General features: G+C 42.0%; 1 protein-coding gene across 1 annotated transcript in view; it reads right to left on the bottom strand.

Annotated features, from left to right (window-relative positions):
* CSRP3 (cysteine and glycine rich protein 3) overlaps positions 1-20,186 on the bottom strand; it is a 396,525-nt gene that overhangs the window by 65,040 nt on the left and 311,299 nt on the right. Inside the window, exon 4 of the mRNA XM_044082539.1 lies at positions 2,122-2,251. Coding sequence (XP_043938474.1) covers positions 2,122-2,251 — 130 coding nt within the window. The remainder of the gene's footprint in view (positions 1-2,121; positions 2,252-20,186) is intronic.

Genomic DNA, 20,186 nt, shown 5'->3' with positions numbered 1-20,186 from the left:
CACTATTCTCCCATAATGTAGCTAAATCCTGGAATAACCTTCCCCCTGCTTTATCTTCTGCCTCCACTATTGCACTGTTCAAAAACTCACTTAAATTACACAATGAATTCCTGACTATCCATGCATTACCAATCATCACTGGTTCTACCATTCTAGATAGCTTCATATCCAATTATCTCCACTGTAATTTTTTTCTACAGTATCAGGAATTTTATTTTCTACTCAAGTTCCTAATAGTTATACTAGCTCATGCTAAACTTACACTAATTAATTTCTAAGTAGTCTCTGTCTATCTCTATAGTTAGTTATAATACTTATCTAGTGTCAATTTCTGTTTCTAAATTGAAAGTTGTATTTTTTATCTAGTGTCTAATTTTGTTTTTTTGTATCAAAAGTTGTATTTTTATCTTTTGTTAATTTTTTGCTTCTGTATAGATGATCATATTGTTATCACATTGCACAACTATTTGTTTTTCTGTACTGAATGTGAAGCTTTTCTCCCCGGGCCTCCGCTGTAAATGGGCATGTGTCCAGTCTGACTATCCCAGTAAACAAATGTAAAATAAATAGATAAATATAAATATCAGGATTTGTAGGCAGAAATGAGGGCAATGTGGAAGAAGGATAGCCAGACAGGCCCAATAGTAGCCACAGATCTGCTAAAACTAGAATTTACATTCATACATCATCAGTATGACAGAAGCCCTCGTGTCTAACATCAAAGACTGAAGCAGTACTAATTTCTTTTACTCTAATCATTACCCTGATTTAGGAATGGGGTTCATCCCATCATGGTTACAAACTGAAGACAATTAGTCTCAAGAGTAGCTATCAATGTATAGCCTGCGATCATTTGTCTAAGTGGGAGTTCAAAACATTCAGTATTAGGATGGTGGGGGGTTTGTCTTGTGCTGATAGTGTCTCTAACAAACATGGAGACATGTCTAAAGTTTCTCTCAGGTCTGACGGCACTGCGCATGCTGAATCCAGATAAGGAGGAGCTGTTTATAGTCCTGCAAATTCCCACAAGGGCACCATTTCATTCACTGGTTATGTAGATGACAATGAATTACTGTTCAGTTCTGCACTGTAGCAGAGCACATCCTAGCAGACCACACAGGTGTGTAGGCATGCAGACATACACACTCTCTCATACACACACACACACACACACACACACACACACACACACACACACACACAATAAGAATTCATGCACAGACACTCGGAGACCCACTTATACAGTCTCTGTATACACATGCACAGTTATGCACACAAGCACAAAAACACACACACATGCACAATGCACACAATAAGAATTTATGCACAGACACTTAGAGAAACATTTATGCACTGCCACTGTAGACACACATGCACATTTGTGTGCATGCATGCCCATGTAGCATACACACATACACACACACCAGCAGGTAGATACTCTTTTACATTTTATTTTACAATTTACCTGGATCAGCAACTCATGCAGGTTACATCTGCAGCACTTCTGTGCCCTTCCCCCCAGTGAAATGTATATGTGCATGGCTCTTCCTAGTGGTTTAGATTTGGGCACTTTCGGCACTGCTTTTCAAGGTGACTTGCATATGGCACAATGTAGAGTGTACAATAAGCAGAGCACTGTTATTGTTGTCATTAGTATTGTCTCTGTTTTTGACTACTTACATACAGCACCAAAACCCTCGCTGTGCTTCTAGGGGGGGGGGCCTTTGTCTATAAATCTGGATAAGTTGCCTAGAATACAAGCAGCACTGCTGGGCATTACATGCCAGCCAAATCAGCTAGGAATCTCAGCCTTTGCCTATTTCAAAATACATGATAGATGCTATTTTTCAAATTTTATCTAACACTCTGTTCCGTAAATTTGTAACAGGTATATAAGAAATCTTACATTTTTCCATTTCGGAACATATACATATTTTTTACCTTGGACTTGAGATGTCATCTTGGTAAGTACAGTATGGAGAAAGGTTTGAAACTGCTAACAAATTAGATTTCCTTACCTTACTTCTTTTTAGATCTTGGAGACTTCCAGAGCAGTGTGTATCTTTATTTTCTTACAGTTAACAAGCGTATGTATGTATGTGTGTATCAATGGTCACTTACCAGGCCTCCTCCCATGACTTTCTCTGCTGCATATACAGATTTGCCACATCTAGGACATTTCTCTGATCCACCAAACTTTGAAGCAAATTTAGAAGAGCCAGTATTTGCAGTAGGACGTTGTGGCTTTACACTAGCATTGGAAAGAAAAGAACTTAATGATGAAATGGTTTATTTAGAATATTAACAACTTAAACATCCAAATAATGTGATATAAGACAGGGAGGTAACTGTTAACTGCAATCTTGTAAATATTTAGAATAGTAGTCTAAATTGAAATTAATTTGTAGGCACAGTTTATGTTTAAAACAATAAAATAAATGTACACTTTGTTTATAGCTACATCTTTAAAAATAGGACAGTCAGTAACATCACAGGGGACTTCCTCAACCACAATAACATCATAGGGGACTTCCTCAACCACAATATCACCACTGATGAAAACTTTCCTCATCCATAATATCATCACTGATAAAGACCTTCCTCAACCACCATATCATTACGGATGAAGAACCTCCTCAACCACCATATCATCAGAGATGAAGACCTTCCTCATCCACAATATCATCACCGATGAAGACCTTCCTCAACCACCATATCATGATCATCACTGATGAAAACCTTCCTCAACAACATCATCACCAGTGAAGACCTTCCTCAACCACCATATCATCACTGATGAAGACCTTCCTCAACCACCATATCATCATGGATGAAGAACCTCCTTAACCATCATATCATCATGGATGAAGACCTTCCTCACCCACAATATCATGACTGATGAAGACCTTCCTCATCTACAATATTATCACTGATGAAGACCTTCCTCATCTACAATATCATCACCGATGAAGACCTTCCTCCAGCACCATATCATGATCATCACTGATGAAGACCTTCCTCAACAACCACATCACCATCACTGAAGACCTTCCTCAACTACAATATTATCAATGATGAAGACCTTCCTCATCCACAATATCATCACTGATGAAGACCTTCCTCAACTACAATATTATCACTGATGAAGACCTTCCTCAACTACAATATTATCACTGATGAAGACCTTCCTCATCTACAATATCATCGCCAATGAAGACATTCCTCCAGCACCATCACTGATGAAGACCTTCCTCAACAACATCACCACCAGTGATGAGCTTCCTCATCTACAATATGATCAATGATGAAGACCTTCCTCATCCACAATATCATCACTGATGAAGACCTTCCTCAACTACAATATTATCATTGATGAAGACTTTCCTCAACTACAATATTATCACTGATGAAGACCTTCCTCCAGCACCATATCATGATCATCACTAATGAAGACATTCCTCAACAACAGCATCACCACCAGTGAAGACCTTCCTCAACTACAACACTATCACTGATGAAGACCTTCCTCATCCACAATATCATCACAAATGAAGACCTTCCTCCAACACCATATCATAATCATCACTGATGAAGACCTTCCTCAACAACAACATCACCACCAGTGACGACCTTCCTCAACTACAATATTATCAATGATGAAGACCTTCCTCATCCACAATATCATCACTTATGAAGACCTTCCTCAACTACAATATTATCACTGATGAAGACTTTCCTCAACTACAATATTATCAGTGATGAAGACCTTCCTCCAGCACCATATCATGATCATCACTTTTGAAGACCTTCCTCAACAACATCACCACCAGTGAAGACCTTCCTCAACTACAGTATTATCAATTATGAAGACCTTCCTCATCCACAATATCATCACTGATGAAGACCTTCCTCATCCACAATTTCATCACTGATGAAAACTTTCCACATCCATAATATCATCACTGATAAAGTCCTTTCTCAACTACCATATCTTCACTGATTAAGAACCTCATCAACCACCATATCATCATGGATGAAGACCTTCCTCATCCACAATATCATAACTGATGAAGACCTTCTTCAACTACAATATTATCACTTATGAAGACCTTCCTCATCCACAATATCATCACCAACGAAGACCTTCCTCCAGCACCATATCATGATCATCACTGATGAAGACCTTCCTCAACAACAACAATATCACCACCAGTGAAGACCTTCCTCAACCACCATATCATCACTGATGATGACCTTTCTCATGCAGTATCATCACTGATAAGGTCTATTGAAAATGGTGCTGAAATTATGGAATGTGATCTTTTAAGCAAAATACTGAAATTGAAAGGCATAATAACGAGGTTCTCTGTGTTGCCTTTAAAGTTATGGTTTCTGTGTGTGTGCTGAGGGGTTGTAAGTGCGTTTGTATATATATGTGTGTGTGTGTGTTACAGAAATGCAGACTCAGATACAATAGTTCTTCAGTACCTTTTTGTCAAAGCCATGCATCACAGAGGTAACAGATCCTTAGATCAGAATGAGCAATCTGCACCCCAGATTACTACAATGAAGGATGCTAAATTTAGTGCAGCACTAGTTTCACTGATTCAAAATTATTATATGGGTATTTAATCTTTTTAGCTATAGAAGACTCTGTGTAATCAAGACATCAAAATAACTGCATGCTAAGAGAATCTGCAACATGCTATTAGAGCCACACATTGAGTATGTCTTGTAAGTATAAATGGAGTACTGTTAGAAGAATATTTGGATCTGACCTTTAAAAGAATCTCCATGGTTTAATTGCATTTGTTGATGTGTATTGTTTGATAGCTCATTTTATTTTATCATTTTTTAAGTGTATGTTATATAGTGATGGCTGCTGTGTAGCTCCAGTTGACCAGTATGTTATTACCATACCAGCCTCTTTAGGCACCAGAAATCAGCTCCTAGGGCTTTTACAGATCTTTGGAGACTGAGGCTTTCCATTTCATTTCTGTGCCTTGAAAATAAGATTCAACATACAGGGAGTCTACCAATTTGGCCTATGGTGTTGCATTCTTTTTCTAGGTGCTTTTTCAGCACCAGCATGGCTGAGCAGTAAACCTCTCCATTGTTTTTTTTTCTTCCCTTATCTCTCTGCAGCTGACCTTCAGCTGTCACCAGCTCCTCTCCTCATTCACTGGGTTTACCAGACCCAGCTCAGTATTCCCAGACTCAACCAGACCCATTTTGAGGCAAGTGAAAAGATGGTGTATAATGATGAAGCACCATACTGCTGACAGGGCCCTAACTCCTCCCACCCCACAGCAGCCTTGTGAGCTTCAAAATGGCTGCCTTCATGAGGTGCATGCTTACCTCCATGGCAGTGCAACCTCCTGACCAAGTCATTTATTGCTTTCAGCCCAGAACTTGGCAGACTATTAGTGCTGCTACTGCAGTGAGGCTAGACTGCCTCCCTCTCCGTAGGATGACCACTCACCCCATCCTCCCCATCAATCTCTTCCTATTACTTTTGAACTCATTCATTCATTCATTCATTCATTCATTCATTTATTCCCCAAATTGGGTAGCCACAGATGGTAGGTAACATCCACCTGGAGAGACTTCCAGGCAGCTGTATGGGTGGCTTGTCCTCTGCCTCTCTGACATTACAGTATATCAGTTGGTTTCCTAAGCCTGGTGGCTGGTGTGAGTAGCCCAATCACCACAGGATGACTTATTGTGCACGCATGTGTGCGTGTGTTTGTGTGTGTGTGTGTGTGTGTGTGTGTGTGTGTGTGTGTGTGTGTGTGTGTGTGTGTGTGTGCATTTGTGTGCATGTGTGTGTGTGTGTGTGTGTGTGTGTGTGTGTGTGTGTGTGTGTGTGTGTGTGTGTGTGTGTGTGTGCTCTGTGTGTGTGTGTGTGTGTGTGTGTGTGTGTGTGTGTGTGTGTGTGTGTGTGTGTGTGTGTGTGTGTGTGTGTGTGTGTGTGTGTGTGTGTGTGTGTGTGTGTGTGTGTGTACATATTTTCACCCACATACAAATGAGGGCTGCCATCTCCAGCTTGAGATCACCAACCAATGTTCATAGTCCTCACTACTTTAGTGTTGTGCAAGTTTCCCCTTACATGGTGGCAAGTGGCTAACCAAAAACTACCTCACTTTTCACAAGTGCAGGTGAGCTCAGCTACTTATTCCCATCCTCCACTGCCTGATTCATTGTCAGTGTCAGTATTCGAATTTGGGTTCATTTGGGTCTTAGTCAGGACTTTCTCCTTCAGACATTGGTGCTACATTTGTTAGTGTCAAGATATGCACTCAGGTCCAGGATCCATCCTTTCACTGCATTCCCTGTGCTACTGGCTACTGGATGCAGCAGTTGAAATAGAAGCTTAGCTAGAACTTTATGCCATAAGACATCTGTTAATGTGTTTCCTGACTTCTCCTTCCCAGCATAGCCAACAGCAAGTGTATGATGCCCTCACTCCAATCAGGGAATTTATTGTGGATAAGCTTGAAGAAATAGACTATTGATGAAGCAGTTTAAAAGATTCCTGCTACCTGCTCTTCTACATAATATTTAATCCCACAGACTTTTAACAGGTTTCTTTTTAAAAACATCTCTACCATTTAGTTATCAGTTAGTCCCTTCTAAACACTAGATAGTTCTCTATAAAGCTAGTTTGAAATACATAATTTTTAAAAGATTTAGTGTGTGCATGCCTGCCGAGCAATGAAAAACTTTTAGGAGTCAACTATTTATGAAAGAGAAGTCTGTTTCCACAAAAACCCATTCTATGAAGTATATACACTTCCTTGAACTGGTGCAACATTTGAAGCAATTATAACAAGTACAGGATACAGATGGCAAATCTCCTGAATGGGAGTGTTAATATTTGCTCTCACAGAATTGTACTAGTTGTCTTAACCTTGGACATGTGTAAAGTAGAAGTTAAGCTGGTTTATTTCTGCATTTCATCACTTCTTCTATAGGAATTCACCACTTGTGCAGTTTGTATTGGTTTCCTAGCAAATATTCAAAGTTTAATGGCTTTTCTGTGCTTCCCCTAGTTGTGTGATAGAAGTTATTATATATAACTGAAACAGTGCACAGGGGCTTGCCTTCATGCAATAAATCATTTGTATTGTATGTTTTTCCTGGTTGAATCTTTTGACTGTTTTGTTTCATTCAGTTAAAGCTATAGTGACTTTTTCCTTTATAAAATGTAGGGGATGCAGTTTTATTTCTATCCCATTTCATATGCTCTTTTATGGCAGTGGGCTTTTGCTGAAATGAACTCCATATTTAATTAGCATAGGAGTCAGACATACATTACTAGCCAATGAAGAAAAATATTCACCCAAGATAACTTTTATAAACTTCACTAGGTCACTCTTGGTCTCTTATGTATGATGCCATATGTAGATCAATGTGTGTGTATGCACCTTTAAGAAGCTACCTAAGGGCTTGCAGAAGTGTATAAATACTGAACACGTGTGAGCCTGACTGCCATTTTGTAGTAAGCTGTTGAGATATAAGCATGTATATCTGTAAGGTCTGTCTGTTAATCAGTTTGTTTATATTTTATGATGCTGCTATCCATCCTGATGTGTTTCTATGTAATAAAGCATCAGAATGAACTACCCCACCTGTTCATCATCAATATTAAGGAGGAATGAGCAACATGGTGTCAGAAGAGGCATGTCTAAAATGGGCATGGTGCCAGAATGGGATCCAGATTCTTCAGTTGGAGACTGAGAGGCACTCAGTTAAGACTGGAGGAATATACAGGAGTGAATCATTCCTACTGCACGTATAATTTGCAAAACAGGTCAGAAACAAATGTCAGATGTTAAAACTTGCTCAAATAATTTCTTATTTGCAGAATATGAAATGGAGCATACAGAATGTTCTAAACAATATTTAAATACACTAAAATGTCCGTTATTGATAAAAATATTCAAATTGCTATGGAAAATGTTTGAAATAGAGTCCGAATTACATAAAACAAATAAAATAAGAGAAAATGACTGCATTTTCACTAAGCACATATTTTTTGTATTAATTAAAGATATCTGAGTTATCAGTAGTGTATGAAGTGTTTGCACGTTGCAGCATTACAGTAAAGTTATTTTGCAAGATACAGCCATTTCAGAGCATATTTTGTGAAGTACAGTATTTTGAAGAGTTTATTGTGCATTTGAATGTTATCACAAGTTCTCACAGCACAGCGTGTTTGTACACAATTACAAGGGCCATATTATAGGTTCATAGGTTCATAGGTTGGTACTAGGCTATTGGCCCTAAGGCCTATGCATGCCTAGCCATAATAATTTCCTGGATATTTCTTCTCACAATATTTACTTCTCTGGACCCCTGTCTAGCAGGGCGACTGACATGATCCCCGGGGTGAATTTCCTATCTCCCATCCAATCATCAAGGTTTCTTTTGAAGAGGGCCAATGAGGCTCTCTGCTTGGCATGTATGGGCAGTCTATTCAAGTGTATGGGGAGTCTCTGGGTCAGGAACCTATTCCTCCAGCATGTTTTGTTCATTGTGATGACAAGGTTTAGATCCCTGGAGCATGTGGCTCTGAGGGGATTGGGATTTCTTTAAGTGGAGCATGTCCAACAGCTTAGGGTTTGACATGGCCTTGTATGTTAAGCAGAGATCGCCTCTTAGTAGACGATATGCCACAGAGTATAGCTGGAGTTTTTTTAGACGGTCAGCATATGGCATCTGCTTTAGGCCTGTGATTCTTTTAGTGAGGTATTTCTGTGGCCTTTCCAGCTGCTGTAGATGTCTTGTGAGGTACATACCAAATGGGGCATTATACTCTATAATGGGTCTAATGAGGGATGAGTACAGTGGGACAATGACCTCCTTTTTTCTGGATGAAAAGCCCTTAGTGATGAGGTGTGCCACATAGAAGGATTTCCTGACTGTTGTGGTGATGTGGTTATTGAAAGTGAGACCACTGTCCACCTGTGTCCCTGAGTCTCTCATCACACTTTCGATGTTTAGTGTCCTGCCACCTATGTGGTAATTCATGGGTACATGTTTTTTTCCAAAAGGGATAACTATACATTTCTTGGCATTACGCTTGAGTCCATGGCTCTGGCACCAGGCATCTGTTTCTGTAAGGCCCTTTTGTAGAATATCCACATCATTTGGGGATTCAATAATGGCTCCCAGTTTGCAGTCATCTGTGAACTTTGCTAGCCAGAGTCCCTTAGTGTTGACCTGTACTTCAGAGAAGTAGATGCCAAACAAGAGTGGTCCCAGGACTGAACCCTGAGGTACTCCACTTCTCACTTTTCTGGAGATGGATTTGGAGTCAGCTACTTTTACAGTCTGGGTTCTGTCAGTAAGCCAGTTGGCAACCCATCGAGTGATGTAGGGATTTATGCCCAGCTTAGTAAGTTTATCTATGATTCCAGAGTGGGGGATGGTGACGAAGGCCTTGGCAAGGTCCAGATAGGCTGTGTGGACCACCTTACCCTCATCCACAGCTCTGGAGACTGATTTGAAGAAGTCAATCAGATTCAGGAGACAAGATCGGCCCTTCACAAACCCAAACTGGGTAGGGTCCAGTGTTTGAAGGTTGCCAATGTCTTTGTTTATAAGTTCTATGATAATGCGTTCCATGCCCTTGCAGATCAGACTTGTCAGACTGATGGGACGGTAGTTCCTGGGATACAAGCAGGATCCTCCCTTGTGGAGCGGGATAACTGTAGCTGTGTGCCACTCAGTGGGCATGAAGCCTGATGTGTGTTTGGGCATACTTTGTTGGCATGGCAGATGGATTTTGAAAACCTAGTGCACTTGGGTTTGATGATAATATTGCAGAGAAATGGAGAGTGTTTGAGTAAGAGTACAACATTTTCATACAAATTGCATTTTCTGATAAAGGTGACTGTACAAAGGCATTTATTCTACTTAATTTAGCTGGGTCAGAAGCCATTGAAAGGGAACATTCATTTGTGTATGCACCTGCTATCTTTGCAGGAGAGGGGGGAAATTGTCATATTGTTGTACTGGATGAGTCGAGGATCCTGAGTGCTTAAAATGTACATTTAGAGAAATGTGTAAACCCTCCAGACAAACATTACAATGAAAAGGCACTTATTTTATACAAGGGATCAAAAGCCTGGTGAAACTTTTGCAGCATATATAACTGATTTGAGAAATAAGGCTAAAATGTGCAGACTTGGTGATTTAAGAGATGAGTTGATAAAAGACTGACTTTGTGGTATGAGATCTGTCAGATATATGAGCTCTTAGAAAAGCACATAAATATGCTTACAAATGAGAGATGCAGGCTTCCAGTAACTTCTGGAACTTATGTTGATAGTATGCAGCACATGGTTAAAGGAAACAGACCCAAGCACATGGCAGCAACTGTAGCCCCTGCAGTACTAACTGGTAAACCCCAGAGCTTTCCAGCAGCAAGTTCCAGAGTTTGCACAGTCTCAGTGAAGCATAAGAGTGAGTCAGCAAACTCAAAGCATTGGCCCCAACCTACCTTTAATGCCAATTGTCATAACTGTGGTAGAAATCATGAATCTAAAAAGGAAAAATGCTTAGCTTTTGGTCATCAATGCCACAAATGCAGTAAGTAGAATCATTTCAAGAGGTTTTGTACATCAAAAGGCACACATTATTTTGTTAAAAGGGAACATTTCAAGAAATTAGTTGATCAATTAGAAAGCTGTGACCCTATGTCATGTACTTTTTACGATGAAAGTGTGTAAGTCCTTAATGAAACAGTCAATGCAGTAGATTTATGGGCAAAGAATGAAGTATTTTATACTATTTGGATAAATGGAAATCCCAAAGAGCTCAAAGTTGACACAGGTTAATAGGTTCATAGGTGTGTACTAGGCTAATGGCCCTGGAGCCTTTACAAGCCTAGCCCCAAAAAACTACCCAGCAGTGAGGCACCGTGCCACCCAATGTTAGTTCACAGTGTGCCTATCCAGTAAGGCAACTGGAGTGATCCCTGGGGTGAACTTTCTGTTACCCATCCACTCGTCAAGATTTCTGTTGAAGAGGGCCAGCGAGGTACTCTGCTTGACATGAATGGGAAGCTTATTCCAGAGTATCGGCAGTCTTTGGGAGATGAACCTGTCCCTCCAGCATGTTCTGTTAATTGTGGTAATGAAGTTGTGATCTCTGGAGTTTGTGGTGTGGGCAGATTGGGATTTCTTTAGGTGTAGCATTTCAAGTAAGGCTGGGTCAGACATGGCTTTGTAAGTCAAGCAGAGGTCACCTCTAAGTAGATGATAAGAGAATGAGAACAGCTGACGTTTCTTGATTCTGTCCATGTAGGACATGTGTTTAAGGCCTGGGATCCTTTTTGGGAGGTACTTTTGTGGCCTCTCCAGCTGTTGTAGGTGTCTGGTCAGGTACATGCCAAATGGAGCATTATATTCGATGATTGGTTTAATGACGGATGAGTAAAGAGGGATGATGACCTCTTTCTTTCTGGATGCGAAACCTTTGGTTATAAGATGTGCCACGTAGAAGGACTTTCTGACCACAGTGGCATTATGGTGGTCGAAGGTGAGGTGGTTGTTGACCTGGGTGCCCAGATCTCCTATGGCCCCTTCAGCGTTGAGTGGCCCCCATCAATGTGATAATTCGTGGGCACTGAGTTTTTTTCCAAAGGGGATGATAATGCATTTTTTGGCATTAAGCTTCAGGCCATGGTTCCGATACCAGTCATTGGTCTAAGAGAGGCCCATTTGTAGGATGTCTGCATCACTTGGGGAGTTGATAATGGCACCTAGCTTGCAGTCATCAGTGAACTTGGTCAGCCAGAGTCCTTCTGTGTTGGCCTGGACTTCTGAGAAGTAGATGCCAAACAGGTGAAGGCCCAGGACTGAGCCCTGTGGGATTCCACTCATGACTGGTTGACAGCCTGGCTTGGAATATGCAACTTTCACTCTGTGGGTCCTGTCTGTGAGCCAATTTGCAACCCACCTAGGTATGTAAGGATTGATGCCAAGTTTGGTGAGTTTATCAATGATACCTGAGTGGAAAATGGTAGAAAAAGCCTTGGCCAGGTCAATGTAGGCTGTATGGACTGCCTTACCCTCATCCACACCCTTGGTGACTGCTTTGAAGAAGTCAACCAGGTTCAGCAGGCAGGATTTCCCCTTGACAAATCCAAACTGTGTGGGGTCAAGAGTTTAGAGATTGTCTATATCTTTGTTAAGCAGATCCATGAAGACGCGCTACATAGATTTGCATACCAGACCCATCAGGCTAATGGGGTGATAGTTCCCAGGGTCTGTAATTGCTCCCCCTTTATGGAGCGGAATGACTGTAGCACTGCGCCATTCTTTAGGGACATAGCCTGAGGTAAGGCTGTGATTGAACAGGGCACATAGATGTGGTGTCAGTTCATTTTGTAGCTCATGTAGGATGCAGCCAGGGATATTATCAGGTCAGGTCTACTTCATTTGCCCGACACCCATTTGCCCGAGACCAAATGACCAAAATTTAATTTGACTGACACTTCATTTGACCGACACTTCATTTGGCCAACAAGTACAACAATACAGAGACAAAATGATCAGCTTTAATAATTGGCTTAATTACTGGTGTCATTCTAAGGGGATCCAATGTCTGTCTGCCTGGGATGACATGCTTGACAAGCCACGCTGCTTTGCAAGGGACGGCTTGCACCTGTCACACCTGGGCTTCCAGATATTGGCAAAGGCTCTTGCCACCCCCATAGTGCCTTTTTTAGGCAAGGCTCAAATGATAAACCTACCGCCCTAGAAAACAAAAATGGAGAAAAACTAAGGGTAATACTGCTCAATGCCAGAAGTCTAAACCTCAAGATGCACGCCCTCGAAGCCCTCCTCAGTATGGAGAACATCGATGTCTGTGCTGTGACTGAAACCTGGTTCAAGGTTCCTGAGAGCACCCCAGCACTATCAGGTTATACCTCATATCATGCGTTCCGGCCCCAAAATCCAGACCGAACCACAAAAGGAGGGGGAGTATCCATATTCATAAAGGATACCCACACCTCCAGGTTACTGGCAACGCACGAAGCATTGGAGACCATCCAGGTGCAATTAACCATAGGTAAAACTGCCCTACAGTTTGTAACATGCTACAGACCACCTTCTCAAACTCAGGAAACCCACACAGCCTTCCTGAAGACACTGGAGAGTATGAATGTCTCTCCAAACACCATCATATTGGATGACTTCAACTACCCAAACATAGACTGGGAACATTACTCAAGCCCCAACACCCTAGCCCAAAGGTTCCTTGAGTTCATAAACTCAAATGCTATGGAACAACTAGTCACCATTCCCACAAGAGGAGAAAATATACTAGACCTGATCATCACAAACATGGGGACAAAATGCTCCACACCGGAAGTATATCCCTCATTGGTGAGATCAGACCATAAATTAATCTCACTGGAGATCCACATCCCGCCCCACCCCCAGCAAAAGACCACAGTGAAGAACTTTTCAAAAGCAAACTTCACACTTCTTAAGACTGGAGTGGTATCCTTCAAGGCCCCGAGCCAGTGGAAACCACAACCCACGCTGCTGAAACCCTTACAAATGCCTTCTACGAGCACCTCCAGGAATGTATGGATCAAGCAATCCCTAATAAAATCAAGACCCTTTCCACCAAAGGCAGGCGCCCGGTCTGGTGGACTCCAGCCATAAACAAACTCTACAACAAGAGGAGAAAGCTACTACATGACAGAGCAAAATCCCTAAAAGGGAAGGTATCTCTGATCAATACTAGCAAAAAACTACGATCACTCATAAAATCATCCAAGGCCAACTTTGAGAGAAAAATCGCTAATGACACAAAAGACAATCATAAAGCCTTCTTTAGCTATGTTAGAAACCTGGGTGGAAACTCCCAGATATGCTCAGAATCAGTCCAAAATGATAAAAGAATCACTGAACCCACAGACATTGCCAACATACTGGCAGACAGGTTCAGTGCAAATTTCTCCCCTCCCCCCCCAAAAGGAGAAATATCTATCCCACCAGAGTCTAGCCTCCCAAACATCTCAGATGCCCAGGTGAGAGCTGCTCTCTAAAGCAAAAAACACAGCATCAATGGGACCGGACGGTGTCCCCGGCTGTGTGCTACACGAACTCAATGAGGAACTAAACCCACACATAAGGCTGCTGTTTAATCTTAGCCTTACTACAGGATATGTACCCAAAGAATGGCGTATGGCAACTGTGGTCCCACTCCACAAAGGCGGTGCTTCTACGGACCCTGGAAATTACCGCCCCATAAACTTGACGAGCCTTGTCTGCAAAGCTATGGAGAGGATCATAATGGAACTCATAAATAAAGACATTGGGGACCTACAGACACTGGATCCTACCCAATTTGGCTTTGTCAAGGGCAGATCCTGCCTCTTGAACTTGGTCGACTTTTTCGAAACAGTCACTAAGGCCATTGATGAGGGTAAGACAGTTCACACAGCCTACCTTGACCTAGCAAAAGCGTTCGACACAATACCCCACTCGGGCATCATAGAAAAGCTCACTAGCTTAGATGTAAACCCATATGTCACAAGATGGGTTGCAAACTGGCTCAAGGACAGAACACACAGGGTTAGAGTTGCTGGTGCCATGTCAGACTCTAAGCTGGTCACGAGCAGTGTCCCACAGGGCTCAGTCCTGGGCCCCCTCTTGTTCGGCATTTATTTTTCTGAAGTGCAGGCAAACATAGGGGGATTGTGGCTGACAAAATTTGCAGATGACTGCAAACTGGGCACCATAATTGACACTCCATCAGACACAGACATCCTCCAGAAAGGTCTCATAGAAATGGATAACTGGTGCCAGAGCCATGGCCTTAAGCTAAATGCCAAAAAATGTATAGTCATACCCTTTGGGAAAAACAAGGTAACCCCTAATTACCACATAGGTGGTAATCCATTAAACATGGAAGAAGTTATCAGGAACCTGGGGACCCAAGTTGACAGTAACCTCTCTTTTGACACTCACATTGCCAAAGTGGTTAGGAAGACCTTCTACACTGCCCACCTGATCATGAAGGGCTTCACATCCAGATCAGGAGAGGTCATTGTACCCCTGTACTCTTCACTTATCAGACCAATGATTGAGTACAACGCCCCATTCGGAATGTACCTTACCCGACACCTGCAGCAGTTGGAAAGACCCCAAAAGTTCCTCACCAAAAGGATAAAGGGGCTCAAACATATGTCATACGATGCCCGAATGAAGAAACTCCAGCTCTGTTCAGTCGCATACCATCTGCTCAGAGGTGATCTGTGCCTGACATACAAGGCCATGTCCAACCCGGAATTAATGGACATGCTCCACCTCAAAAAATCCAAATCCACCAGAGCCACGAGAGCAAGAGACTTAAACCTCAACACGGATATAAATAGGACGTGCTGGAGGAACAGATTCATCACCCAGAGACTCCCTACACTATGGAACAGAATCCCAGTCCATGTGAGGCAGAGCCCCTCACTGACTCTGTTCAAGAGAAATCTTGACGAGTGGATGGGAGATCGTAGGTTTACCCTGGGAATCATCTCTGTATCACTGCTGGACAGAGGCACAGCAAACTAATGGGTATAGTATTCTCATCCTAAGGGGTGGTGAAAGCCACACACACTCTGACTAGGCTTATAAATGCCCTAGGGCAGATAGCCTAGTATGAACCTATGAACCTATGAACAAGTATTATTGGCAAGAAAATGGGATATGCCCCCTTCCTCACTGTAGTGTGACCCTGGAGTTAGAATATATAGTTGGAGGGGTGTGGGGGGGGAGAAGCCCCCCAGTTAATGTCATATTATATTGTTTAGTTTTGCTTTAATATTGCTTAGTAAAACAAAAGTAAGTGGGGGGCTTCACCCCCACACCCCCCTAACTATATATTCTAACTCCAGGGTCACACTACAGTGGGGAAGGGAGTATATCCCATTTTCTTGCCAATAATACTTGTCAGTCAAATGGAATGTCGGTCAAATGAAGTGTCGGTCAAATGAAATTTCAGTTAAATGGGGTCGAGCAAATGGGTGTCGGGCAATTGGAAGTTCAGGCAAATGAAGTAGACCCATCAGTTCACATGGATGCTGTATTCTTGGCTTTGGACAATGCAGCCACAGAAATGGTGGGTCCCAGGTTTTCTTCCAGTATTGTGATAGAGCCCTTGGGAGGGGTAAAGTTGGGACTGAATCTGGCACCCAGTATGTTGGCTATATCTGCTGGCTCACTATAGGAGGTGCCATTGTGCAATAACTCAGAGCATATCTGGGTATTGGCTTGGAGGTTTTTGATATAGCTATAGAAGGCTTTGTGGTTGTTTTTGGTGTCAGCCATAATTCTGCCTTCATAGCTAGCTTTAGAGGATTTGATAAGGGATCTCAGCTTTTTGTTGAGACAGATAAGGGAGGTTTTCCAGTCTTTTAACTTCATTGTTTTCTGCAACAGTTTCTTCCTTCTGTTGTAGTTTATTGAAGGCTGGGGACCATCAGATTGGCTTCTTTTTTTTTTTTTGGAGGAGAGTGTCTTAGTTCTATTTGGTATGGCAAGGTCCATGCAGTTGTGTATGTGCTTGTACAGTGCATTGGTGTATAATTTGGCAGTCATGCAGCTATTTTCCATTGGCATGGGTGCTGAAAAGTTAGTCATCTCTGTTTTTAGGAGCCCAAAGTCGGCTTTAGAGAAGTTTTTCAGGGTGGTCACTTTACCGGGGGTTGTAGGTGAGATGGAGATTTCCATGGTGAACAGTTTGTGGTCAGATTTAACCAGGGACAAATTGACTATAGATGTGGAGCAATGGTGTCCCATGTTGGTGATAACCAGGTCAAGGATGTTGCTTCCTCCAGTGGGGGTCAGAATGAGCTGGTCCAGGGAACTGGAACTAATAAATTTCAGAAAGCATTGGGCCTATACATTGGTACTTGAATAGTTTTCCTAGCTGATGGAAGGGTAGTTGAAGTCACCCAGTATGAGAGTATTGGGTTGGACTCCGGGGTGCTTAGGAACTTGGAGTGAGAGTCTAGGAACATGTTTGGGGTTCTGTAGCAGACTACAGTTTGTATTGCCATCTTACCCAGTGTTAGTTGTACCTGAAGTATCTCAGATGCATTATGCTGGGCTACCAGTCCAGAGGTGTGCATATCCTTTATGAATATGGAGACACCACCACCTTTGGATCTTCCAGCCATATTCAGGGGCTGAAAGGGATGAAATGAGTTGTAGCCTGGGAGTGCAGGAGTGCTTTCTGCCTCTTTATACCAGGTCTTTGTTACAGCACAGATGTTGACATTCTTCATTTTGAACAGAGTTTCGAGCAACTGCATCTTGAGATTTAGACGTCTATCATTGAGCAGTATTACCCTCAGATTGCATTTGTTTGTAGCTGTTACAGTGGAATTTTGTTCTTTGGAACACTGCCTAAAAAAGGCACTATAGGGGTGGCAAGTGCCTTAGCCAGTACCCGGAATTCCAGGATTGACAGATGCAGGTCGTCTCTGGCAAAGCATTGAGGTCTGTTGATCATGTTGTCCAAGGCAGACAGATACTGGATCACCTTAGAATGACACCAGAAACTTAGCCAATTGCTGAAATCAATAATTTTCTGCTCATACTGTGGCATCATTCTGGGTGATGGTAGATGATGGTAGAATACTGATCAGGGCTAGGGTCATACCTGCCTTGGCCACATAATCCAAGAGTTCCATCACATCTCTTTTTATGTAGTCCAGGGAGGTATGTCTCAGATCATTCACACCCACATGGACAATGACTGAGTCATATTTGTACTTGTTTGTGGAGTGACCTGAGTGCATGTGTTACGTGGCGGATCCTGGCACCTGATAGACAACTGACTGTCACCATCTCCTTGTTCAGCCTAGTGAGTGGGACATCAGTGTGCCTCACAATTGAGTCTCCTATGATTAGTACATTGGGCAAAGTTATTTGCCTTAAGGGCTTAGGTTGAGGGGCACACTGTGGTGGTGAGCTATGTGTTCTGGGGTTGGTGTTGTGTTGTGGTGGTCGAGTGCATTTCTGTGTCAGGGGTCTCTGTTTGGGTAAATTTTTATTGAGAATCTCCAGGAAAATGGGTGTACAGTTTGTATTTCTGTGTGTGGGTTATGATGGATGGTGTTTTGGAGGGCTGTGTGTTTTATGTAGTGAGTTGCAGGTGTTGACCTTCTCCTCTTGACTAGCTAGTCTGCTCTTGGTTGGAGCGCTTCCAGTTTGGTGATATAAGTGCATCTCTCACATGTATGAGTGTTGGGAGGTAAGAGGAGAGGGTTGTCGATGTATATTAGACAGTTACCACACTGTTTCAGAATGGCCAAGTGCACCAGCTTAGCAGGAGAAAGCACAGGATATTGCCCTACAATCATACTAGGAGGGGTGGTCATAACTAATAAGTACTAGTGCTGTTACTGTGTAGGAACAGCTAGTGCTGATAGCACCTAAGTGTGCTACAATAAATGCTACAAAAGCCTGTTAAAGTGCTAGCTGATTAAGCTAACTGAAATGTAAGAAGTAAATGAACAAGCACGTTCTAAGGGAAAAATTGAACAGCAGACTTTCTGGCAAATAATAGTTTACCCCAGCTGAGCACTGCTGCGTGGTGTGCAAACCTGTGCAAACATGGGCTTTTAAACCAGAAAGTTGAAAGAGATGGAAAAAATGCTCAAATAGCCAATAAACTACAATTCCTGGGCCAGAAACCACTTCTCTTGTGGTAGATAGGCTACCTAGTGCTTACCGCTCCCACTGATAAGCTAGAAGGCCTCCCTTCAACACAGAAAGGTCTGGGTGGGGGCTCAGAAACTTACAAAACAGTCCTGGATACAGCAAATCTGTATCTGGACTAGACTAGTTACAGGAAAGATGGGAAACAAGTGTAGAACTTTTTTTTTTGTTTTTTGCAGAAAAGCAGTTAAAACAGTAGCAAAAGCACTGTTGCATGCCAGCAATGCCCCTGGCTTAAATGATAAAGAACATTTTAAAGTGTTGGTGCATGTACTGGTAATCGCTAACCTACGACAGAGTTGTAATAGTTCTCAGTTTGCATTTACTTTCTTTTTTACGCATAATGACTCTGAGAACAGCAACGTTATCTTACTTAGTGTTGTCTGAGGATCTATAATAGCTTTCTGTACTCTGTAAACGCTAACCTACATCAGCGTTTGTAACAGCTGCAATCAGCATTGATTTTTCTTCTTTAAAATATAAAGAACTATATTAACAAATCAGCAGAAAAGAAAGAGTACATGAAATAGCCGGATAACTGTACTAAATGCAGCCCGATGAATTCACGGAATACTAGCTGAATTATGTTGTAAACTGCAACATGTGTTAGTGTTTCACTAGTAAGTGGCCTGAGCTATCGGTTCATTTCTACTGAACACAGCCTCATAATTTAGAGCTCTGTCACACTTAGTTTTTATGCGCTAAATCGCATTAGAGTCCAATAATTATATGGTTACTGGAACAACATGACATTTCTTCTTGTTATATTGACTAAGTGCTAGCTGTTTCTGTAAAATTCCAGCTCAGTTTTGGTGATATTTACTGCATTCTGTATGATAATGGTATAGTACATTTATCTTATTTGTTTCTCTAGAACAGTTTTTATGTATATATCTCATGTTTGATGCCTGTTTTTAATATTACTGCTAAGTGCTTACAGCTTTTCCACTGCTTGCTATAATCACAATTTCTCTCTTTCAATCTAATCTCTGTAGCTTGTTGTCCCCCACTTTGTCCGTGCCTCGTTGGATATCTACTCCTACAATAAAATACTATTCACCCTGCTGCCTTATTCTCACCACGGGAACAGGACCAAAGCTTCTCCCTGAGGCATAGCCTCTGAAGGAAACAAGAAAGTATGTGTAACTGCTGCTTGCCCTAATTAACTGACTATATTTGTTTAAGGCTCCTGCTAGGTGGTTTCAATAGTCTCCCTTGCCAGGATAGCCAGCAGCCTAACCAACCTTCTCATTTTTCCCCCCATACTTGCTTCTTCTCTAGCCCTCCTTTTTACTGGGCTCCCACCTTTCTCCACCATCTATTGGGACTTGTCTCCTCAGAGCCAAGTGTACTTTCTGCTTTGCCCACTAGATGGCACCCTACCCTTATAATTCCTGACCTCTTAAAGCCTTAATTTTTCCTAAAATATCCCTATAGTTCCAA

Source organism: Protopterus annectens, chromosome 9.part0 (assembly GCF_019279795.1).
Source record: "Protopterus annectens isolate FY-2018-M chromosome 9.part0, PAN1.0, whole genome shotgun sequence".
In the NCBI taxonomy this organism is placed as follows: domain Eukaryota; kingdom Metazoa; phylum Chordata; order Ceratodontiformes; family Protopteridae; genus Protopterus; species Protopterus annectens.
The sequence above is the reverse complement of the archived record's forward strand: the minus strand, read 5'-3'. Positions and strand labels throughout refer to the sequence as shown.